This window comes from Pteropus medius, unplaced genomic scaffold, assembly GCF_902729225.1.
Source record: "Pteropus medius unplaced genomic scaffold, Ma_sr-lr_union100, whole genome shotgun sequence".
NCBI lineage: Eukaryota > Metazoa > Chordata > Mammalia > Chiroptera > Pteropodidae > Pteropus > Pteropus medius.
In genome coordinates, this window is record NW_024352787.1 from 15,160,362 (window position 1) to 15,187,266 (window position 26,905).

General features: G+C 36.4%; 1 protein-coding gene across 1 annotated transcript in view; it reads right to left on the reverse strand.

The window, feature by feature from the left end:
* Window positions 1–26,905, reverse strand: part of HECW1 (HECT, C2 and WW domain containing E3 ubiquitin protein ligase 1) — a 469,328-nt gene that overhangs the window by 149,800 nt on the left and 292,623 nt on the right. Inside the window, exons 8-10 of the mRNA XM_039849134.1 lie at window positions 10,433–10,575; window positions 6,487–6,587; window positions 1,561–2,937 (exon numbers count right to left, since the gene is read on the reverse strand). Of these exons, the coding sequence (XP_039705068.1) occupies window positions 1,561–2,937; window positions 6,487–6,587; window positions 10,433–10,575 (1,621 nt within the window). The remainder of the gene's footprint in view (window positions 1–1,560; window positions 2,938–6,486; window positions 6,588–10,432; window positions 10,576–26,905) is intronic.

The window sequence follows — 26,905 nt, forward strand, 5'->3', positions numbered from 1 at the left end:
TGAGAACATTTGCCTACCTTTGCCCCTTAACTCACAAAACCTAAAATATTTACTATCTGGCCCTATACAGAAAAAGATTGCTGACCTCTGGTCTAAAACATCCCTAGATAGCTCCTAGTTATACCCTTTTATGTGTGTAACCCCAAATCTCCTTATACTGTAATTATTTTTGTGTTATAATTAATGAATACCTTCCATATGTTATCTGATGTCTATCTATCTTCTAGCATATAGCATTGGGCCCAGAACAAAGAGACTCAAAATATCCTTGTTAATTAAAGAAATTGTCCATCTCATTTTCGTTTTCATGGGTGCCTTTCCATATTGTATGCTACTATGACGTATTATATGTCACTATAGTTAATTGCATATCACTATGGTTTTCCTCCCTGTTTTTCTTTCTTTACCAATTTTCTTTCACTTATCCTTATCACATGTGCCACTCATCTTTTCCCTGAAATGTAGAATAGAACATTGTTCGATGCTTAAAATTATTTTTTGTGTGCTCACTTTATTTCCTGTAAAAATGTGTAGGTGCCAGGCATTTGTTGAAAGGCTGAGAATTCAAACATAAAAAAGATACAATTCTGGCCCTTCATGAGTTTACAATGTAGTGACAATACTACCACATTTTGTTTGAAGGCTAATTTAAACAGCAGAATAGAAAAATAGCAGAATCTACATTTTTCTCTCTTAAAACAACTGAATTATTTCATATTGTTATGTGACTTGAACTATTTCCTCCTATGTCGCTGTCATTTGATTGGAAAATGGTTCCCAATTCTGGATAAGAAAATTAATTTTATATATGATTCCAAAGGCATGACTACGAAGGACCATCTTTAGTTAAAATACAGAATACATTTTAAAACTAAAGGTGGTAGCTTTTGAATTAGAATATTACTTGAAACAAAGCTATTTATGCATTCAGGTTATTCTTCTCTTCTATTAGAGAAAATAGACCAAAAAAAAAATCGAAATACCACCACCAACAAAACCAACAACAATAACAAGAACAGACAGAAATAATGAAAAATATGTGTAGGCTATCCTTATCCATATCTACGTAGACAGGCTAATTAAAGTCTAAAACAGAGGTAAAATGTTCTTCAACTTACATAAAAATTTATTGCTAACCTTTAGTAAGTTTTGGGAAGTCAGCAGATATGTAAACACTATCCACCTAATAATGATGTTTATTTCTGCTTATATCAACCATATGATACTAACTTTGATGCTCTAATCGGAGCCAAGATAGGAAGGGTAACATGTACACTAACCATTTCTGGTGCTTTGTTAAACAGAGAAGCACACATACAAGTGCATGCTCACATGTGTGCACTAGCTGTAATTCTTGGTGTATATCTAAGAGGTGGTGGGGTTTCAGCTATTCATAATCACGAAAACTTACACACACAAATATATATAGGACAGGCATGCACATTGCAGCAGTATACCATTTGGGACTGATCCTCTTAACCCTTGTTTTTAAACCATTTTGGTAAGACCTGTGTCTCTCTGGTGGTCCTATTTTCATTCTGATCAGCTTTGAGGTCTAACCTTCTCTCCGATTGCTTGGCCCTGCCATGGGGAACTCCAGACGGTCAGTGGCTCTTGCCATGCTCCCAGCAGGGGTTGCTGGCTGGTCTTGCCATGGCCCAGGTCCATTTAGAGATTCTGGGTCCAGCTCCGGGCTCTGCACGGAGTCGGGCACCGACTCGAACGCGCTGTTCTCCTCCTCCTCATCATCTTGCGAGGAGAAGACAGTGCTCTCGGAGATCTTGGCACTGTCCACGGAGGAGAAACGAGTATGACTGGTGAACCTGCTACTATTGTAGCAGGAGGGGCTGTAGCAAGAGGCGCTATAGCAAGAGCTGCTGTAGCAAGATGTGCTATAGCATGAGGAGCTGTAGCAGGAGGGGCTACAACAGGACATGTCACAGCCTTCACAGTTGTGGTCCCCGCCTTGCCTGGGGCTGGAGTCACTCTCACTCCCGGTGCTTGGGAGCAGGTCACCATCAGGGACCGGGCTGTTGGCTAAACCGGAGTGGGTAGGGGGCGCCATACTAGGAGTAGCCCCCTCCGGGTCCTCTCTACCCTCTTCCAGGGCAGGTGGCTCAGCAGCTACCGTGTCTACCTCACTGAGCCCATCCTTCTCCGAGGTGTTCTTGAAGGTGGACTCTTCCTCAGCACTGTTATTGTCTGTGGCGCTGCTGCCCTGGGCCGAGGGCATACTGTGCAGGAGGGTGTGGATGCGAATGTAGTGTGTCCGTGGGGTCTCTGGGTTGCCGCAGGAGGATGCAATCACGGTTTCCAGCTCCGACACAGGCAAAGAGCACGGCCTACTCTTTCTCTTCACTGAGGCGCGCAGCTGCAGGCTGTCCTCCAGCTGCCCAAGGGTAGACACATCCTGCTCCTCTTCCTGCTCCTCCTCCTTCTCTTCCTCCTCCTCCTCCTCCTCCTCCTCCAACACTTGTCTCTTTTCCTCCTCCTGCCCCCTAGCCAAGCTCTCTGTTAACACTTCCTCTGCCACAGGATCCCCATTGCTGCCTGGAGTTTCATTGTCCTCCAGCAGCCCTGGTGGAGGTAACTCCCTTCCCAGGTCCAGCCCCTTGGCTAGCTCTTCCTCACTCAGGATGTCTTCTTGCCCCAGGCCCAAGGTCTCTCCAGCCTTGTCAGGTCCCATAGAGACTGTGTGGTCGCCTCCTGCCTCAATGGTACCTGCCTCTTCCTCTACCAGTTTGGCAAGCTCCAGACTCTCCTTCTGGACAGTGTCCACAGCACTGCCCTCCCTTGGCTGCTCTGGCTTCAAGCTCCCGAGGGACTCTGGTACATAGTGAAGAGGCTCCCCATGGCTGCTTGCCACCAGGTTGTTCATGGGACTGTCCTGAATTTCTGCTGACTCAGCTTCCATACTCAGGGAAATCTCTTCATCATCTGCAGATATAGAGGAAAACTCCATGTCATTTCTTCCATAAGACCACATTTAGTGTTAGTGTACTCTGTGGGACATGGACATGTAAGCCATTCTAAGGAATTTTTGTTAGGATATTGGATGTAAGGGTTGATGAGGGCTTCTCATTGGCCAGTACTCAGCTGAAAAATTCTATAAGAATGTGTTCATCTAGAACAGCTAATCCTAAAATTTATATGGAACCACAAAAGACTTCAATAGCCAAAGCAATCTTGAGAAAACTAAGTAGAGATATCATACTCTCTGACTTCAAATTATACTACAAAGTTACAAAAATCAAAACAGTATGGTAATGGCACAAAAATAGACATATAGATCAATGGAATAGACTAGAATGCCCAGAAACAAATTTTCACTTATATGATTAATTAATCTATGACGACAGAGGCAAGAATATACAATGGGGTAAACACTGTCTCTTCAATAAGTGGTGCTGGGAAAACTAGACAAATACATGCACAAAAATGAAACTGGACCACCTTTTTATATACAAAAATAAACTCAACATTTTTTAGAGTTTAATTTTTTTTTTTTAAAGACTTAAATGTAAGACCTGAAACCATGTAACTCCTAAAAGAAAACCTAGACAGTAAACTCTTTGACATTTGTCTTTCCAATACCTTTTTGGGTATGTTTTCTTGGGAAAGTTCAACAAAAGCAAAAATAGGCAAAAAGGGCTACATCAAACTAAAAAGTTTTTTCACAATAAAGGAAACCATCATCAAAACGAAAAAGACAACCTACAGAACAGGAGAAAATTTTTGTAAATGATATATGTGATAAGGGGTTAATATCTAAACTATATAAACTACTTATACAACCTAACGTAAAAAATCAAGCAATCTAATTAAAAAATGGGCAGAGGACCTGAATAGACATTTCTCCAAAGAGTACAGGTGGCCACAGACATATAAAAAGATGCTTAACATTGCTAATCATCAGGGAAATGCAAATCAAAACCACGATAAGATAGCATCTCACACCTGTCAGAATGGTTATCTTCAGAAAAAACAAGAAATGACAGTGCTAGCAAGGATGTGAAGAAAAGGGAACCCTCAAGCACTGTTAGTGAGATTGTAAATTGGTATAACTACTATGGAAAAAAGTATGGAGATTTCTCAAAAAATTAAAAATGGGACTGCTATATGACCCAGCAATACCACTTCTGGGTATTTATCTGAAGAAAACAAAAATGCTGTGTCCAGCAAGTGGTAAATCCTGCCACATCCAGCACAGTCCTGGAAAATAATCCTGAGTGGGAATGGTGGGAGATTGAGAAAGAAAGAAGACAGAAAGCTGGGGTCGGGAGGCCCAAATATCCACTGATGATGGAATAGAGAGTGATTTTATTTTTGCAAGTTGCTTTTATACAAGAGCATACATTTGCTGGCTAAAATAAGATTATCCCCACCCAACCTACACATTCTACTATAATCATTTGCATTTTCGTAGATTATCCCCACCCTACACACCCTGCTATAATCATTTGCATTTCAACACCACATTGTTCATTGTTCTCTGATCAGTTCCTCCTTCTCCATTCTTAGGAGGATTCGTGGAGGTGAGGCAACCTTTGGTTGGTCTCATAGACTGCAAGGAACTTGTCAGCTTACAACCTGCTCTCCACACAAAAACACTAATTCAAAAAGATATATGCACCCGTATATTCATTGCAGCATTATATAATAGATAAGATATGAAAGCTATCCAGATGTCCATTGGTAGATGAATGAATAAAGATGTGGTATATATACACAATAGAGTATTACTCAACAATAAAAAAAAAAAAATGAAATCTTCTCCAATGAAAATGAAATCCAACATGACTGGGCCTAGAGGGTATTATGTTAAAGGAAATAAGTCAGAGAAAGACAAAACCATATGATTTTATTATATGTAGAATCTAGCAAAACAAAACAAATAAGACAAAAAAGAAAAATATCAATAGATATACAAAACAAGCTGGTAGTTGTCAAAGGGGAGGGAATAGGAGGATGGGGATAGGTGATAGGATTGAAAAAAAAAAGGCTAGTCTCCCTCCCAAGTGCTTGATCCTATTCCCCTTATTGTGAACATATGATTTATTGTCTGAACAGGGACATGATTGAGAGTAAAAGGGGGCATTAATAGTAAAGTCAGGACAACAGGCAAAAATAGGACTGTCCTGCAAAAACTTAGGACAAAAAAAGAATAAGTTCTTATTGTGTTAATGACAATTTTCAGTCATAATATATTTCTGAATTCTGTTTCAAGGGAATTCAATTTTTGGTTAAAATTCCACTCAATGATCTCCAAATCTTAATGCTACCCTAGTTCTAGGCACATAGTAGGTACTCAACAATGTGTCCTACTTGGAAGACTTCAGAGATGGGGGAGGGCTGTTTACAAGTTCCTTGCTGATCTCAGGCAAAGTTAATTATACTTTTCAGCATATTTTGTATGACTGGGTCCCCTAGAATGGTAGAATGGGTAAGCTGGGTTCTTAGGCAACTAGAGAGTAGAAAAGAGCTAGATAATGGAAGAAACCAGTCATTCAGACTAAAAGCCTTCCAATATTTGGAGATTATTGAGTGGAAGATTAACCAAGTCTCCACACCAAGCAACTATTCAAGGAGTTGCAGCTACAGTTTACCTCTATCTCCCCCAGATGTGAACTTCCCATTTTAAACACACTAGCACAATAAGGCTGTCCTTACTGATATAACTGAAGGAAGAGTCAGTTTTATTCTCAGAATACAGAAAGGTTAAAATTGAAAGATAAAAACAGTCAGGTGTTTTCTTACAATCTGCATTGTATATTGGGCATAGAAAAGTGAAACTAGAGCTTAATGAGTGAGCAGTGATAAACTTCAGACACTGAGTTCTCAAAGGCATCATTAGCTTTAACAGCAACTCATAAGTGACCTAGGAGAACCAAACAATTTTCAGCATGATCTATACTTAGTGTGAAGGTTGTAAGAGAAGAGCAAAGTGTTATTAGAGGCCTCTCATCATTCTTATTTGGAAATATGTTTTGCCATGAAAAACTGAATGCTGTTTGATTGAAGTTTTCTGTTCAATTTATAGTTTTAATTTTTTCTTGTGGTATTGTAAAAATTTCATTGTGCATAGTTCTTCAACAACATGACATGTACCAAATTTATTCATGTTCACATTTCTTCATTCATTCATTTATATATGCAATGATTAAACATCTATTGAGCACTTCTGATGTGGGTGCTGGAAATAAAATAATAAATTAGATATCACTCTATGCCCACGTTGGCCTTGTTGTCAATCCCCACTTCACTATCTAACCCTCTACCTTCTGGTCACCATAATGAAAAGGACCCTCTCTATCAAGGGGACAGGAACCTGGCTTCCAGATGAGATCACTGACTGCTAGGTCTCAAGTGGAAAAGATGGAGAATCATAAAACCTAGGAAATGTCTGGACAGAACCATGGTTATTATGTTTAAGAGAAAGATATCATGCCATGACATGAAGCTAGGATAAATTCATGCTGAAAATACCTGGGTGGATGGAGGAAGTGATCTCAAATCGGAATTGCAGCTGTCCACTAACATGATCTGTTGGAAGCCTGCGTCCAAGTGTGTAGCTGACCACTCTATCCCTAGAAGAAAATAAGCACCATCACGGATCTGGTCAATATCTCTTCTTTTAAAGACCATACAAGCAGATGATGCCCAGGGAAGCCCTGCTATTAAAATCTGCTCAGGTACCTATGAGATGGTCCTAAGATAAAGACAGGAATGTACATCTGATCAATAGCAATGAAAAACTTTAAGAATATTCTTATCAAATATTCTAAAAGGAGTCACCAAAATACAGCCCGTGAGTCAAATCTGGCTCACCATCCGTTTTTGTATGGCCATGAGATTTTTACATTTTTAAATAGTTGCAGAAAAAGCAAAAGAAAAGTAATATTTTGTGACATATGAAATTTATATGAAATTCAAGTTTCAGTTTCCACCAATGAAAATTTTATTGTAACACAGCCATGCATATTAGTTCACATATTGTCTAGGGCTGCTTTCATGATGCAAATGATAGAGTTGAATAGTTTGGACAAAGACCTTATGACCTACAAAGCCTGAAATATTTACTACTGGACCATTTACAAAGTTTTTCAATCTGTGTTCTAAAGAAAAAAAGACATGGATATCTTTGCTTGCTTTTTCTGTGCATGTTGACGTTTTCCAAATATACCCTTAGTAATGGACAGTGCTAGCAACAGATTCATGTCTTGCAGTATATATACATAATGTCTAAGAAAGGATGCTGTCATGGTTACTGGAGACATTGCAGAATGCTTCAGATAGGGACCTGTTGCAGGATGGAGCAGAGCAAGACTTGTGTGCTGGTTTCACTGGCTTGTGACTTCCAATTACACCTACTCCAGGGTCCCACACAAATACCCTGAAACTCTCACCTGGATTCTGGCACCATCCTCTCTGTCCACTCAAGGTAATTTCTTAATTCCTGAGAAGAAAATTATCCAGGGGAATCAACCTGAAACTTTGCTTTTATAGTTTCATCAATACGTAGCTTCAGCAGAATACACTAACCCTTACCTTGGCCTAAACAGAAAGAGTAACTGCCTTGAGATATTCAGGAATTAATAAATCCTGTGTTTCCAGTAATAACAAGGACATATTTCAAAACCAACTGTTACTCAGGTGATTCTGTATTAATTCCATTTATTTATTTGTGACATTCAAATAAAAAGATAAATCACTGGTTGATAGTGTTTTAATGTTTCTTTTTGGAAAATATCAGTGCTATGAAACAAACAACATATATTCCAATGGTCCACTGACTTAGTATTTTTCTTTGGTAAGCCATGGTTTAGTGTTTGAACTTCCTTGGAAGTCTATTAAATAAAGCATTATGTGAAGGAAAAGTAGAATGAGCCATACTGTTTATTTATAAAGGGTTTTATATTATGAAGTAGGTGTGCTATGATCATGAAAGATAATCCTGATAGCTGAAATCAGGAGAAGCCTAAAGACAGTCAGACAATGAAACAAAAATTAAATTTATTATGCTTTGCATTTGCTTTATAGACTTTTTTTCCTTTGTTTTTCACCACATTATCAACAAATATTTTTTTAGCCTGTGCCATGGAAAAAGTGCTGCAGTTGATACAAAGCATGTAAATGATAGTCCCTGCCTTAAAATAGCTTATATCTGGCTGAGAGTATAAAGCAAGACCACTAAATATGGTTCAAGGTAGCCAGTGGTATTTCTAACATGAAGCTGAGGTGGTTGAGGTTAGAGGACTTCAGAAGAGGCAGGGGCCCAGCTGAGGGCTGAGAAGTTATAGGTGAAGGAATCAAGGGAGCATTGGAAATGAGAGTGCACTTATGACTGGAGAGGAGGGAAGGGGAGCAAATGTCTGAAGGCAGGGAGATGGCGAGTGAAGATGGCAGCAAAGGTTTCCAAAGCAATGCATTGAGGGAGAGAGGATATGGGGATTGTATTTGTGGAAGGAAGAGGGAAGCTGTGGTGTGAAGTGGATTTGCTTTTGTTTTGGATGCACCCTGAGGTTCTGCCATGGCCCAGGCCTGACTGGCCACTGCTTCAGTGGTCATCACCCCAAAGCCTTTTTTCTACATTGGGGCACCTCTAGCATGGACAGCATTGCAGAAGTGGTCTCCATGGTCTGTGGAAAGCAGCAGTCCTTGAAGGAAGATTTGCTCACCTCAGACCTCAGGGAGTGATCTATTATTCCATCAGAGGTGGTAAGAGGAAAGCACCTGTGTTGCTTCCTCTTAGATAGCATTTAAGCTCAATTATACTCTAATATGTGTTTCTCCTTTGTCTTATGTGGTAAGAACACTGTAGGAAAATCATAGCTATCCTTGTTCTGGTAGGGGAGGTGTTTTGGCAGGACAATTAGGTAAAGAAAAGAGGCAACAGCTTTGGTATATGAAAAGTGTTCAACATGGAAGAGCTTATGGGTTCTTTCTGTGGTTGTAGTGAGCACAGGGAGGGAAGTTCAGTTCAATAGACACAAACCGAATTTCTAATATACATTAGACAGCAGTGTGCTCAGTACTGGGGTATAAAGAATTCTACCTAGACCTTCTTTAAGTCTTCCAGTGCACCCTCTAGCAGAGGTGTTACAGCTATGAAAGAAGACAGTAGGAGAGAGAAGAGAAATGAAAAGTATGGTCAATGATAAACTTGAGAATTGGTCCCAGGAACCTTTTGAGGTGCCTGTTGCAGGGGAGGACATTTGGACATTGAAGAGAGACAGATGTGGATTTGAACTCTGGCTGTATTTCCATTACTAATTAGCCTACCTAAATCACAAATAGGTAATTATTTATCTTACTTAAGCATATGAATCCGCATATGGAGGAATGATGATAGTACCTCAGTCCCAGCTCACAAAGAAGACTAAATTAAATAACAATTATCACAAGGAATACCATTCCCTTCTGAGTTCCTACTATGTGCCAGGAGCTGCTTTATATTCTTTATGTACATGTTTTGTTTGTTTATTTGTCTGTTTAATCCTTACAGCCATGAATAGAAAGTGCAAACACTGTTTGACACATGGCTGTAACTCCATGATGTCAGCTCCCCTTGGCTTGAGAGTTAACAGCATGTCTTTGTACATACAGCTGCACATGTGCTATAATGTTCTAATTAAATGTCCTTGTGGTAACCGTTAGTGAATTCAAAGTTCTTCTGAAAAATTAAGACACTTGGAGATTCTGCATCATCTTTCTCATTCCTTTGATATCATTCTAAGAGTCACATTGTATTGAAGCATATGTTTATGGCCAGAGAGCTATACCTAGTGTTTTCAAATATAGCTGCTATTACCTAAGAAAATACATATTATACGTAAGGTTTTATCTGCTCAAGATTCACTTTAATGAGAACCATGAATGGACATGAATGTAAAAGATATAAAACACAGAAATATATTTTATATACAACTAAATTATGTGAGCAATATAACTGCTGTCGTTCAATGAGAATTCATGCTTTTAAAATTTCATACATATTATTTAGCATATTCTTATAAATACTTGAGTTTTCTAAGGTACCCTAGTAACCCAGCATTTCATCTTGTTATGGAACTGTCACAAATGATTAAATCCTATACACAAGGCAAGCATACAAATGAAATAATATTCTTCATAGTAAAACAAATTTTAATTTCTACCTGTATAAAAAATTCTCCATTAAAGGCTTCTTTCGACATTGTGTCTTAGAATTTTTATTATCTTGCATCACTAACCAGTGATACACAAACAAGGGGAAAGGAAAAGGTTTGTTTAATTTAATGTTGTGGCTCGAGTATCACAATGAGAGAAGCCAAGGAAATTACCACCATCATTTTAGTTTGAGTCTCTTTGAGACTATATTGTTGCAGCTTGAGGGCTCCTTTAGCCTGCTGGCTGAAGCCTAGTGATACTGAGGTCTCAATCACATGTTTACCCTATAGCGTGTCTTTCCAGGAGTCTCTGAACTGGCATCGAAAGCTTTCCCAAGAAGCGCTTGATGATAGGGCGGCTCTTGGCAAACTTGTCCTTCACCTCAATTTCCAGCACATCAGTGGGCAATGACACAAAGCTGAATTGCTGCAATGAAATAATATGTTACATCAATTAACTGAGAGGTGTGAGGTCTGGCCAATTTCCAGTCTATTTGCCTTGGATGAAGTTACTGTAAAACATCTCAGTAGCAACATATATTATCAAGGTCTTAGAAATTCTGCAAGCCATGTTTATTCCATAAATAAATAATGGCAACAATGAAGTGCTCCTTCAGTGCTTAAAAGTAAGATTATTTTCTAAGACTCAAATAATAAAATCAACTCACCTTAAAAAGAAAGAATGCTACTCAGGCCTCACCATACGTGACTAAACGTATTAACATACTTAAAGTAAGAAAAAGCACAAACTCACATGTAATTAAGAAAATGCACTTTAATTCAACAACTCAAGATATTTTTTTTTCATTATTAGAATGGCAAAGATTTAAAAAGATTAACAATACCCCACGTTCTTGAGAGTGGGAAAAGACAAGAACTCCCACACTGTATCAATGGGAATGTAAATTCATTTGAACTTTGGGAAGGGAATAGGCAGTATTTATTGTCATTTAAGCTGCAGATCCCCTTTAAAGCAGAATTCTACTTCTAGGAATTTTCCCTCTGAATTAGCTTGCACAAGTGTGCAAAGTATATATTTTATAGGGATGTTTATCAGAGCATTATTAACAACAGCAAAAGACTAGAATAGAGAGGCCAAACATGTTTATCAATAGGAAACCAGCTAAATGAAGAATCTTAAATCTTTGAAACAGAGAACTCTGCTGTAATTAACAAAGGAAATATGCACTGGCATGAAAAGATACTTGACAAACTAAGTGAAAAAGCAAGGCATAGAAGAATATGAATAGTGAGATTCCATTTGGACTTTGACTGCAGAGAAAATGCCTGGAGGGGTACATTCCAAGCTGAACTTTTAATTTTCATTATAAATTAGTTTTAGTTTACTTTTATACAATTCCTAAGAACCAATCATTCCTGGTACTGACAAAACTGACTTTATGGACATGCTAAACCTGAGGATCAAATCCTCTAAGAAGACCTGAGTGAGGATCCAGCCCCCATAACCATCTCAGGTCCTCAAAATTTCTATAATTTGGTACAGTAATTCCATTGTGAAGTGTATTATAATGGATCTCCTAATCTAAATGCTCAACAATAGGCTAGGTACATTATAGTATGTGCATATGATTCAATAGCTTATAATTTTCTAAATTATAATAACATATTATGATTATACATATGTATGCAATTACAATCACAACACGCTAAATGATGATAGAAAAATACTTCTTTTACAATGCTAGGTGATAAGAGCAGGAAACATATAATTCATAATCACAAAAATATAAATGATATGAATAGAAAAAAGACGGGAAAGAATTACAAGTGTTTTTCTTTTTCTTTTACTTTTCTGCTGTTCTGCATCAAACCTTCTTTCCTTCTTTTTCCCAGTCCCAACCTCGTTGCTAAGCCTTAACAACAAGTGAGGTGACTGAGAGAAAGGTTAGCCTCATCCCAAGGGTCTAAATTAGAAGAGCACACAATGCTTGCTGGTTTTCACCAGCTTTTATTAAATTAAAAAAAAAAAATTGTATTCATTATGTAAATTTCCTTATGACTTAAGTCAATTTGCATTTTCTCATCAAAAACATCCTAAATTGATACATTTATAGATACAGAAACCACACATTTCAGATTTCCAGCATAGTTCTTTTTCCAAGAAATTTAATTTTAGGGAAGGCAATTCATTAAGTGTCAAATTAAGTATGATTTATTTTATTTTTTTCTAAGACAGTCTATTGAAACTGACATTAAGAATGTATCTGTACACCTGAAAATTATATAATTGTATTAATCAATGTTACTCCCAATAAACTTAATTAAAAATTAAAAAAAGAAGAAATGAACTATACCAAAGTTAATCACACTAAGACTATGTCAAACTAATATTTTAATATAGAACCAAAAAATGGATCTAGGGAGATTCTGGCATGTAATAAAGTTAATCCAATAATATATCTATTTTATTTAAAAAGAATGTATCTGCAGTATTTGCCACATTTTTGTTATAGATCTCAAAATAAATTTAACATCCAAACATTCACTTTACTGCATGTCAGAGCCTCTAATTACTAAAGGAATTTGTTTGGTAGCACTAATAAAAAAATAAACATTAAAACATATATTCTGCTATAAATTAATATACAGCAATAAAGCAACATTTAGGCTAGTTAACTTTCAACTGTATAATAAAAATTTCCTCTATTATTAAACATTTATTTTTATTTTCATTTTATTCCCGTCTTCCCACCCTCCCCCTCTTTGCAACCTCCAGTTTGTTCTCTATTTCTATGGGTGTTTTTTAGTTTAGTTTTGTTTATTTATTTGTTATGTTTGTTTAGATTCCACATATAAGTGAAATCATATGGTATTTGCCTTTCTCCAACTTATTTCCCTTAGCATAATACCCTGTAGGTTCATCCATGTTGTCACAAATGGCAAGATTTCATTTTTTTTTCATTGCTGAGTAATATTCCAGTGTGTGTGTGTGTGTGTGTGTGTGTACACACGCACACATCATCTCTCATCTTTATCCATTCATCTATTGATGGGTATCTAGGTTGCTTCCATATCTTGGCTATTACTAGTAATGCTTCAATGAACATAGGAGTGTACATATCTTTTTGAATTAGTGTTTCTGTTTTCTTCTGATAAATACCTAGAAGTGGAATTACTGTCTATTTTTAATGATTTGAGGAATCTCCATACTGTTTTCCATAGTGGCTGCACTAATTTACAACCCTACCAAGAATGTAGGAGGGTTCTCTTGCAGTAAAGTGACATGCAGTAAAGTGAATATTTGGATGTTAAATTTATTTTGAGATCTGTAACAAAAATGTGGCAAATACTGCAGATACATTCTTTTCTTTTTAAATAAAATAGATATATTTTTGGATTAATCATATTATATGCCAGAATCTCCCCAGATCCACATCTTCACAAACATTTGTTTGTTGATTTATTGATAATGGCCATTTTGGCTGTTATGAGGTGATATCTCATTGTGGTTTTGATTTGCATTTCTCTAATGATTAATGACATTGAACATCTTTTCACGTCTGTTGGACATATATATGTCTTCCTTAGAGAAATGTCTATTCAAGTCCTCTGCCCATTTTTTTTTAATTGGATTATGTGTGGGAGTTTTGGTGTTAGTTGTGTGAATTTCTTATATATTTTGGATATTAACCCTTTATTGAATGTATCATTTGCAAATGTCTTCTCCCATTCAGTAGATATTTTTTAAAATTTTGCTGATGGTTTCCTTCACTGTGCAAAAACTTTTTAGTTTGATATAGTCCCATTTGTTTATTTTTTGTTTTGTTGCATTTTCTCTAGGAGACATATCTAGAGAAATTTTGCTAAGAATGATGTCGAGAATTACAAGTTTTAATAGCAGTTTAATAAAGTAAAATCATATTTTTCTCCATTTCTTTTTCTGACTACCAAATGTTATTTTCATAATGAAAACCTTAATTACCTTTATTAAAACAAGATTATTTCTGGCTACAGCAGCCTGCATGGGACATTGAAGTCAGTTTATCAAAACACACTCTGAAACTTGGTGGCAACTCCTGAGTTCTTTCTTCCTTCCACAAGGTGTCTTTCTCAGCTTATATTCACATGTTTGCCCCTCCATTCCAGGCATGACATCCCCCCACCAGGTCGTTATCTCCATGCCCCAGTTATTGAAGTCTATGTAAACCTCTAGCTAGGTCAGGTTCTTTCAAGAACAAGTGAGCAGTCCTGAAAATATGAACGTCTGTCTATTCATGAGCAAGCTATTTGCACCTGTGAACCTAGGCCCAGGGTGATAGATTTTACCTGGCTGCCTCTGCTTACGTGACTTTTAATTCAAGCCTCTGAACAACTTTTGAAGTGAGGTAAACTTGGCTTTTATTCTTAGCTCTGCACATCTAAGCTGTTGGTTCTCTCATTCATAACCTTTCTGAACCTCAGTTTCTTCAAAGGTAAACTGGGAAATAAGGCTGATGCCATGTTAGATTAAACTGCATTCTTCTCTCTCCATTCCTGTTCTATATAGACCCTACCTGCCCCGTTCTTTACTATCTCCTCCTTTTGATTGTCTAATTATTGGACTTCTTCACATTTTTTAATTCAGTTAGCTGGCCCTTACTGGCCAATAGTTCTGTACAGCTGTTTGTAGTAATCCATAAGGATTGGTTCACACAAACAAAAGCTATAATTTTCCTACTCTGAATAATCACTCTGGCTTTCTGTTCAGAGAATTGGCCTTATTATGGTCAAAAGAGAAATCTGTGACCTATATAAGCAAAAGATTAAAAAAAAAAATTTGTTATTGCTCCAAGCCCTGTGATGTTTTTGGAATTTTTATCTCCACGTATCCTAGTTCCCCCATAAAAGAAACCAATGTGATAAATAAAAGAGCCAGTCTCAGACATTCTTAAGGGTCTAAAGTTTGGCTGTTTCCTATTTCATTCTCTTCTGTCTGCTTGTGAGCATCTAAGAGCAACTTTAACACATGCTTGGACCAACCAATAAATATATGGCTCTTTATAGCTGCATAAGTTATGAAATTATCCTAAACAAAGAAACTCCTGGTGTCTCAAGGGTCAGAGTGTAAATTTCCAAAGACCATTTTTCCATTAGAGCATTGGATTATGAATTCTCTTTCTTGGCTGCATTTTAGGCACTAACTGTCAGAACTCTTACAATTGGACAGCATTTGCAGGAAGAAAGCTGTATAAGATCCAATGTAAGGGCATGAGTTGGAAAGACATACACAGTATTCTTTCAGTGTCAAGTCTGCTTTTGGTTAAAAGTAAACTTTCTTTTATTATTGGGAATCTTATTTTAGCTTTAGGCCATTGATAGATGGCACTGACTCTCATTAGAATCATCTGGAGAGCTTTCACAAAAATACCCATTATTGGGTCCCATCCTTGACTAATTAAACTAGATTTCCATTGATGTGGAGCTGATCACTTGTAGTGTTTAAAGCTTCCTGGGTTACTCTACTATGCAACCAGGTTAAAAGACCACAGTTCTGTCAGTAACAATTCATTTTAACATTGCATAATCTCATTGCTAGGAAAATATTCCTTAGATCAAATCTAAATTTTTCTTTGTGGTCCAAATATTTAGTCCAATGATTTATAACATATCTGCAAACCCCAGTTTAATTTTTTTTGTTTGGTATTTCTATTAATAGCAATAGATGATAGTGGGACTCTATGCAATAGATGCCAGTAACACACATCCCCTTCCCCAACCAAGTTGTGACAACCAAAATTGTCTTCAGACATTGCCCAAGTCCCCTGGGGAACAAAATTACCCCTGTTGAGAACCACTGATATAGGCCTAATATCTTCAATTTTCCAAAGAGATATTAGGATTGGTGTTGCAATATGTGAGGATAAATAATTTATTTTGGCTTCATTGTTAACTAATAGGTCATTTATAGAAATAAGACACTTTATTTATTATATTCCATCTTGCTTCAGAAAAGATATGAGGTAGATCTATAAACAGAACTTCCTTAAATTCAACTAACTGAAATAAAAACAAAGTAGATAACTAAAGAAAATGTTAATTGGTAATGATATAAACTGGCAGTACTTTCTTAATGGGCAATTGAGGCAGAGATTAGAAGAGTGTGGTAATAAAGAATCTCTTGGCTCAGAAGAAGGAAATGTTGTCTATTCATTCACACACTTGTTGAGAATTGACTGAGCTAGGAGCTGGTGACACAACCACCATCCTTAAGTGTTGGAGTGCTGGAGCCATAGATCTCTATAAGAGCTCGCAGTCTTAAGTTTCAGATAGACAATGACAAAATAGAAAAAGCTATAGTAAGAGCCCCAAAGGCTCCACCTTATGGACAGGTAGAGAGAAGAGGGGTGGCAATGGTGCTGGGGAGGAGTCTGATGGACAGATAGAGACAACTTTCCACAGGTTGAGATGCTTAACTCAGCCTTAACAAATAAATAAACATTGGCCAGATGAAGAAGGCATGAAGAATATTCCAAGGAGAGAGAGAGCAACGGTCAAGGGGTTGAAGTTCACAGAATACAAAGGTCCCTTTGGGAACTGTGGGTGACTCACTATGTCTGGGTCATAATGGGAGTCATGTTGTGAGATGAAACTGGATAGATGTAAGATTCCATGGTGAACAGCCTCCTGGCCAGAGCTTGGACTTATCCCAAGGCATCTGGGAACAATTGAGGGATCTGAATCATGCAAATGACACACTCAGATTTTCATATTAGAGAAGTCACTGTAGTAATGCTGAGGAGGTGACCCATTGATGGTTTAGGCCTGGAAGCAGGCTCATGAAGTGAGACAAGTGAGAAAAAGAGGATGAAGCCTGGCAGGCAAGGAGGAAAGGGTGATAAATTTGGGAACTGGCTAAATGTCAATAAGAGCCATGGCATGTGGAAGAGGAAGAGACCATAAGTTCCCAAAACTGGATTCCCAAAACTGAAGGCATGTTGGAGAACTAATGGCTAGGAATAAAGAGAAGGGCTGAGTGACTGTATGTGAAAAAGTGATCAAAAAACAGAGTGGTGGAAATAGGGTGCTACATATGTAAGGATAGTAGGTTTTAAAGAGAGAGCTGGAGATTTTGTGATATTTTAACAAGCTCTGGGTAAGTATTGGAATGGGTAGCTGGTGATGAATGGAAGTGGAGGTCAATGAAATTTAAGAGGTCAAGGAAATTAGGATGTGAGATGAGTCATTCATGTGAACCATGATAATACAGGATAATAATGGTAGAATCTTGAGTAGAAAGGGAAGATAGTGCCACAGGTAGAAAGATCTTTACTGATCATAGCTGACAAATAATGGGACCTATTATTGCCTTAATGTACCTAAGATAATAAGGATATCAATGTGCAAGTGATACTACAATAAAAAAATGAGGATATAGTTGTAGGAAATTTAAGAGACATATTCAATATGATTTTAAAAATATTTGTACTTAGCTATTTAGGAATGGTTATGAGAAAAAGTAACCTCAGTCTGAGAGAGCAGACATATAGGGGTTCATTTATGCTTACTCATACTTATGGAAGTCAAGAAAGGCTGAGAATAATTAAGTGGAGAGCAATTTTTCCCTCACCAGCAACATTATAGGATTTATTATTAAGAAATGGTACTCTTGAAATCTTGCCATAAGAGAAGACCTGCCCTGCTAAACAGTGTGTGGCTTGCCTCTATCTTAAGAAGGACATGCTAGAGACAATACTACTGAGAGGTGAGCCTTGTAACTGTCAAGAATCTAACAGGTTTGAATTATAAAGGCTGCTCTTATAAATTTGTGATATATGGAAGGTTTATGTTTCTCCTTATGCATAAAAGCAAATGAACTGGATCTTGACTGGGCCTCTACCACCTCCATAACAAATATGAAAATCCTCAGGCACAAAATAGCATATTATTGATTTTATTTATAGACACTGCTATCACAAAGTTAAGCTGAGATTTATTTGTGGCTAAGCAGAGTGGGAAGCAAGGTCTGTGTGTGTGAGTGTTTATAAAAATATAATATGTATTCTAGAAGAAAAAAAAAGCAGTGATCTCTCTGATATTGCTACTAGTAATTTATTTTCGGACATATCTCCTCAGGCAAGGGAAACAAAAGAAAAAATAAACAATTGGGACTATTTCAAACTAAAAAGGTTTTGCACAGCGACAGAAACCATCAACAAAACAAAAAGATAACCGACTGAATGAGAGAAGATATTCACTTATGATACATCTGATAAGAGGTTAATACCCAAAATATATAAAGAATTCATACAATTCAACAACAACAACAACAACAAAACAATCCAATTAAAAAATGGGCAGAAGATCTGAACAGATACTTCTCCAAAAAGGAAATATGGACGGCCAATAGACATACGAAAAGATGCTCAAAGTCACTAATCATCAGAAAAATGCAAATTAAAGCTACAATGAGATATTATCTCCTACATGTAAGAATGACTATTATCATTTAATCAAAGAACAAGCATTGGCAAGGATGTGGAGAAAGGGAACTCTCATACGCTGGTGGTGGGGTTGCAAATTGGTACAGCCACTATGGAAAATAGTCTGGAGGTTTCTCAAAAAATTAATAATGGGTCTACCTTTTGACCTATCAATTGCACTTCTGGATATTTATCCAAAGTAAACCAAAACAATAATTTGTAAAGATCTGTGCATCCCTATGTTCATTATCAAAACTTCTTGGAACTCCTTGAGATCTCTATCTTATATAAATTATTCAAAAAATTAAAAATAAAAAGAATATCTACCTAAATCATTTTCTGAGGATAAGACATCTTTGATATAAACTGTACAAGGATACTATAAGAAACAAAAATAAAAGGCATTTATTTTCATTGGTAGTTGCGAAAATCCTAAATAAAATAAGCTGTCAATCAAAAAATAGCATTTATATGAAAAATACCGAAGTACATCTTCCAAGCTGAACACTACTTTTGTGACCATTCTTCTGAGATCAGGAGCCCCCTCCTTCGTCATTCCTAATATTCTTCTAGAGTGTGTGCGAGACTTCAGACATTCACTTTATAGACTAACTTTACTTCATCTTACTTTTTGCTAAAGAATTTCTCTGGTTTCATTTTTCTCATCTATATTTAAATATATTTTATCTTGCTGTATTATATGTATTCTATATGTTTTAATGAACAAGAAGGGATGTGAATATTTGAAAGAATATACAGGAACTGTGTGGCCTCAGATTTGGCATTTGTGTGCTCAAAGTAATACTCAGGTCACTAAGTGCCTCATATCTAAAGAGATGGGCCAACAATGGGGGCCAGACCTTCTTCTCCTCTCTTTACTACCAGGTGGCCTGTTAAGAAAATCTCTGCCTCCCTTTCCCATCCTAGCCTCTCAATAATGAGACCATTATTCTCACAAAGCAAAAGGTGAGGTGATCCCCATACCCATATCATGACGCCACTTTTCAAAGGTGCTGGAGGGGGAAGAGAAAAAAGAACAGAGTATGTCTTCTTTCTACTCCAAGACCCTCAAAACATAATTCCGGTATGGTAGATAAGAGGAAAAGAGATTCAAACCGAATATGTAATTAGACTTGATTAGGTTATTTACAACTAAAAGTGACTAGAAAGTTATAAAATGAGCCCAAGACATCATTAAGAGATAATTGAGCGTTGATAAATGCAGTGACTGGAAGAAATTAAAACTAATTATGATATCACTCCATTGAATTGAGGAAGCTCAATTAAGAAGATTATTTATCTATCATCTATCTATTTATCTATCATTTATCTATATATCTATCATTTATCAATCTTTCTAAATGTGTGTGTGTGTGGTTTGGCAGGTATATAAAATATCTACTTCTCAAATATTCTTTCAATTTTGTTAGCTGGGTTTGAAAGCTTATTGCTAACTCCATCAAGATTTGCCTTTTACTCTTTCATGTTATCCATGGACTTCATTGTATTGCCTTTTTCAATTGCCTGTAAATCACTAGACTTGTGCTGTATTACCTATGTCAGTATGTTTCTCTCACAGATACGCTAATATCCATTAATATCCATCACATACCTATTAATGCCTCCCTTAAATGTAATGTTCTTTTAGTCAAAGATGGATACAGTTAATGGTCTAAATATTTACTGTAGGATTTTTCAATATACATAATATCTTCTCATTAAAATAAAAATAAAATCTCAAAAATGTGAGATTAGCTAATTATTCACAGAATTACTATAATAATAATTTTATAATACATGAAATCAATAGCCTAAACACAGTAATTCAGTTGTTATAAAACTGCAAATTAAAGTCATCGATAATATGACAAAAACTCTATTGATTTTCTCTGGTATTTTTAACTTTTAAAATACTGTTGTTTAACAAACAAAAAAAGACTCATAGATACAGACAACAGTATGGTGGTTACCAGAGGATAGAGAAATGGGGGAGGACAAAGAAGGTAAAGGAGGGATCAAATACAAGCTTATAAAAGATTAGACTTGGGGTAGTGAGCACATTATAGAGTATATACATATCATATTATAAAGCTGTACACCTGAAATGTATAGATGATTAATCAGTGTTACCCCAATTAATTTAATAAAAATACTGTTGTTTACATTTGCTATTATTTATATTTCTTTATTAAATATTCCAAGTTAATTCCCCAAAGCACCAAAAAAAGACTGGGATAGCTAGATAAATTATAGCATGACATGACCTGTGATTTGTCTCTGGGGCATAGACATTACTTCTTGCAAGAAAAGCTAAATGTAGGCAAAGATGAGAACCTGCTCCTCGGGTCCCCAAAAGAATGGGATCACAGTTAGAGATGGGCCTTGCTGAAGTGGAATTTCAGCTGACTGAATCTCAGAATTTGACCATTTCTATTATTTGGTCCTGATTGCTTATTTTCTTTTCATTCTTTAAAATATGGCCAGTTTGTGTAGATAGGGCAAGGACAATTGCATCCCATCTCTGAACTTCCTTGGGTCATCCCCTACCTGCCTGTTCCACTATTTCCGATCCTTATCTTTCCTGGTTCCTAGATCTTCCTCTATGGTTCCATCTGTACTTGGTTTCTGTTCTTCTCAAACTTTCATGCTTGGAATTCCACTTAGACGGATTTTCCCCCAACACTAAGCCCAGCTATGATTTTTGGTATCAGCTCTAAAGTGTGTCATTAGCTTAACTAATTTCAATCAATGAAAGAGGCACTCCCAATTCCAGCTCTAATTTGTACTGTTTGCCAATTTTCTTGTGGTGTAAATACTCCCATCATGGCTGACTTCGCTAAAAGTAGAGCTGGGAAGAGACGTGCACAGTGGCTCTGGTGAGCCCACATGAATGGGTTCCAGAACACCCTGATTCCATAAATGGAGGTGCTAAGTCAACCCCTCACCTAGCTCACTCTATTCTTTCATGAGAAATCAGGAGGCATTGGGTTTTATTGCTGTTCTCAAACCTCCACTTTTATCTTGTTTTCTCAGAGGTTGCAAAATGATACTAACAGACAAGGATAAGGAATGCTTTAGCTAATGGACATCAAACTATGTGCCTCTGAGTCCTAGGCTGAATGGGTGAGCCTCAGGCATCAACTGAGAACCAGTGGCAGTACTTCTGAGAAATTCTCCTTACGTTTTTAAGTTGCTTTTCATTACTGAGTTCCTTTCATAAAAGAATTCAGCAACTGGTTTAACCAATAAAAGAACTGATTTGGTGCTTACGTGATAGTTGCCTATAACAAGAGACTTAAAAAATCTTTTTTTTTTAACTACTGTTTTGTATCAAGGCTGTTGGTTAGGGTTTCTCACACACTCATCACCAGTGTCAGCTTTGCATTTTGGAGAATGCTTTTCTTCCACAAATGTTATTCTTGTGTTCATGATACTTTTACTATGTCCAGGTTAAAAGTGTAATTTAATTTCTGATTAATTTACTTCTCAATTTCTACTCAATCAGGACTGAGGTTAAGAATCTATTTTAAACCTGAGTTTGGTTAAACCTCATTACGGTTGGCTGATTACAGTAATCATTTAGCAGTGTGCTTACCTTGCAGAGATCATAGGTCTTGGCCAGGTATTTTTATTTCTCCCTGGAGGATGAGGCTTTTAGCCTAACTTGGTCTGTTTGTTCTTCTCTGTCAACCAGTTTTTGGCAAATTTTCTGCCCAGTAAGTCTCATTCTTACATACTCATGATGTTGTTGGGTGATTAAATGTGATAACTGTGGTAAACAATCTATTATCACTTGGAATCTAGAAGACTACTCTAAAAGTCCAGGCTCAATCCTGATCCTTCTGAGTTTATGTCCATATTTGACTCTCCAAGTTGTCAGGGGGATATTGAAGGGACCCAGTAGACAAAAGTGAGGGATAATGGCTAATTATATATATTTATCCACCATTCTCCATATTCACTGCCATCATTCTGGTCCAAGTGTCATTGTCTCCCACCAAGCTTCTGCAATTGCCTTCTAACTGATGCCCCTTCTCCCTATCCTCCTATCTCCAACCCCCACCCTACCCCCAGCATCAACAGAGTCTGAGTCTTATTTCTTCCACACTTTATCAGCATTAAGAATTACTGATCTTCTTCATTTTAGGCATTCTGATAGATGTGCAGTGGTAACACACAGTACTTTTAATTTTTAGACATGAACGACCATTTAAGTAGAACATCTTTTCATATGCTTGTTTAACAGGCACCTCATTCTTTGTGAGGTGCCTGTTAAAGTCTTTGGTTCATTTTTCTTAGTTTCTGCCCTTCTTTTTTGTTTTTGTAGGAGTAATATGTACATTCTAGATACTAATTAATTGCTATTTAGATATAGCTCAAAAACATTTCCTACTCTGTGGTGTGCTCTTAACGTAGAGCTTTATGAATAGAGGTTTTTAACTTGATTATTTTAAAGGGTAGCTTTTTTCCCCATCTTTATTAAAATATAATAGACAATTATTTGCTTGTATTTACATTGTACAATTCAATGAGTATTTTTTTACAATTATAGTTGGCATACAATGACATATCAGTTTCAGTTGTATAGCATAGTGATCAAGATCCACATAACTTGCAAAGTGATCACCCCACTAAATATAGTACTGCTGTTCCCCTTACATAGTTATTACATTATTAACCATCTTCTTCATGCTACACTCTACATCTCCATGTCTATTCTGCAACTATCCATTGGTACCTCTTAACCCCTTGGCCTTTTTTTTTGTCTTCCTCAAACTCATCCCATCTAGTATCCCTCTAAATATTCTCTGTATCTATGAGTTTATTTCTGCCTTTGTTGCTGTTGTTAATTTTGTTCTTTAGATTCCACATGTACATGAAAACATGTGGTATTTGTCTTTCTCTATATGACCCATTTTATTCAGGACAATACCTTCTAGGTCCATCAAGGCAATACCTTTTTCCATTCCCTTCCTTTTAGTTTGCGTGTGTTTTTTAATCTGAAGTGAGTCTCTTGTAGGCAGCATATGCAGGGGTCTTGTTTTCTTATTCATTCAGCCATTCTATCTTTTGGTTGGAGCCCTTAATTATTTTCCATTAGAGGTAATTGTTGATGAGAACATAGTTATTACCATTCTTTATTCCTGTTTTATTTATTTTTATTTATTTATTTATATTAATTTATTTTTTATAGTGACATTGGTTAATGAAATCCAATAAGTTTCAGCTGTACATTTTCACAGTAAGGCATATATATACTTACACTGTGTGTTTATCATAGTTAGATTTTTTTCTGTCACTACATATTTGACCCCCCTTACCCCATGTACCTTCGCCCTTCCCCTGCCGTCCACCTTTTAGTAACCACCAGGCTATTGTCCATGTCCATGAGTCTCTGTTTGTTTGTCCTGTTCATTTGTTGCTTTTAGGTTTATACCCCACATATAAATGATATCATGTGATTTTCAACTTTTTCTGTCTGGCTTATTTCGCTTAGCATGATGATCTCGAGGTCCATCCATGTTGTCGCAAATGGCAGTATTTCATCTCTTCTTATGGCTGAGTAATATTCCGTTGTATATATGTACCACAGCTTCTTTAGCCAATTATCTATCGTAGAACACTTTGGTTGCTTCCATGTCCTGGCCACTGTGAATAATGCTGCTATGAAAATCAGTATGCAAATATCTTTTCCCATATGAGTTTTCAAGTCTTTGGGGTAAATACCCAGTAAAGGAATTGATGGATCATATGGTAGATCAATTGTTAGATTTTTGAGGAACTTCCACATTGTTTTCCACACTGGCTGTGTACCAATTTTCAGTTCCACCAGCATTGTATAAAGGCTCCTTTTTTTCTGCATCCTCTCCAACATTTCTTATTAATTGTCCTGTTGATTATAGCTATTCTAACAGGTATAAAATGGTACCTTATTGTGGTTTTGATTTGCATTTCCCTGATAGCTAGTGATGTTGAGCATCTTTTCATATATTTTTTGGCCATTTGTATGTCTTCTAGAGAGAAGCGTCTTGCTCATTTTTTGACTGGATTGTTAGGTTTCTTTGTTGTTGTTATTGAGTTGTATGAGTTCTTTGTATATTTTGGATACTAGGCCCTTATTGGAGGTGTTGCTTGCAAATATATGTATTCAAATGGTTGTCTCTTTGCTTTGTTGATGGTTTCTTTTGCCGTGAAGAAGTTTTTTAGTTTGATGTAGTCCATTCATTTATTTTTGCTTTTACTTCTCTTGCCTTTAAGGTCAAATTCATAAAATCCTCTTTAAGTCCAACGTCCTTGAGTTTTGTTCCTATGTTTTTTTCTGTGTATCTTATTGTTTCAGGTCTTATATTTAGGTCCTTAATCCATTTTGAGTTAATTTTGGTGTATCGTGATAGATAACAATCTAGTTTCATTCTTTTGCAGGTGGCTTTCCAGTTTCCCAGCACCATTTATTGAAGAGGCTTTACTTTCTCCACTGTATGTTTTTGGCTTTTTTGTCAAAAATTATTTGCCCATACAAATATGGGTTTATTTCTGGATCCTTGTTTTTGTTCTACTGGTCCTTGTGTCTGTTTTTCTGCCAATACTACGCCATTTATTGTTGCTTTGTAGTATAATTTGAAATTGGGCAGAGTGATGCCTCTAGGCTCATTCTTTTTTTCTCAAGATAGCTTTGGCAATTTGGGGTCTTTTGTGGTTCCATACAAATCTGATGATTTTTTGTTCCTTTTCTTTAAAAAATGCCGAAGGGATTTTGATGGGGATTGCATTAAATCTGTATAATGCTTTAGGTAATAAGGTCATCTTAACTATGTTGATTCTTCCAATCCAAGAACACGGAATATCTTTCCATTTCTTTGTATCCTCTTCTATTTCTTTTAATAGGGTCTTGTTGTTTTTATTATATAGGTACTTCAAATATTTTGTTAGATTTATTCCTAGGTATTTTATTCTTTTGTTGCAATTGCAAAAGGAATTATTTTTTCCACTTCTTTTTCTGACACTTCATTATTAGAGTGGAAGAACGCTATGGATTTCGGAACATTGGTTTTGTATCCAGAAATTTTACTATATTTGTTTATTGTTTCTAGAAGTGTTCTTTGGGAGTCTTTAGGGTTTTCTATATAGAAAATCATGTCATCCACAAATAGTGACAGTTTGACTTCTTTGTTACTCTTTGGATGCCTTTGATATCTTTCTCTTGCCTGATTGCACTTGCTAGGACTTCCAACGTTATATTGAAAATAGTGGCAATGTTATATTGAAAACAGTGGCAATGTTATATTGAAAACAGTGGACAGCCTTGCCTTGTTTCTGATCTTAGAAGGAAGGTTTTTAGTTTTTCACCATTAAGTGTAATGTTGGCTGAGAGTTTGTCATATATGGCCTTTATTATGTTAAGGCACTTTCCTTCTATACTGATTTTGTTAGGTGTTTAGATCATAAATGGATGCTGTATCTTGTCGAAGGCTTTTTCTGCATTTATTGATATGATCATATGATTTTTATTTTTTAATTTGTTTATATATTCCTGTTTTTGATACATGCTTTTTCTTCTTAAAGATGTCTCTCCACCCTAAGGGGGAGGGTAAAGAGGGAGTTAGATGGGGGAAAAGAGTTCAAATATGTGGTGACAGAAAGAAATCTAACTATGAGACGTGAACATACAGTGTAAATGTATATATACCTTATTGTTAAAATGTACAGCTGAAACTTATTGGCTTTCGTTAACCAATGTCACTATAAAAACTGAATAAATAAATTAAATTTTTTTTAAAAAAGTCCTTCCAACATTTCCTGTAGTACTGGCTTGGTGTTGATAAATTCCTTTAGCTTACTTTTGTCTGGAAAGCTCTTTATATGTCCTTCATCTCTAAATGATAGCTCTGCTGGATAAAGTATCTTGATTGTAGATCCTGAGTTTTCATCAAGTCAAATATTTTGTGCCAAACCCTTCTGTCCTGCAGAATTTCTTTTGAGAAATTAGCTGCCGGTCTATGGGTGTTCCCTTGTAAGTAACTAATCTGTTTACTCTCGCTGCTTTTAAGATTGTTTGTATTTAATTTTTGGCATTTTAATAATGATGTGTCTTGGTGTGGGCCTCTTTAGATCCCTGATTTTTGGAATTCTCTGAGTTTCCTGGGGTTTTATGTCCATTTCCTTCACCAGGTTAGGGAAGTTTTCCATCATTATTTCTTCAAATAGCTGTTCGATATCTTGATTTTCTTTCGTTACGTTGATCAGATGGATATTTGGACCCTTAATCATGTGCCATATGCTCTTTAAATTATTTTTGTAGTCTTGGCATCTCATCTCTTGCCATTCTGATTGTGTGTC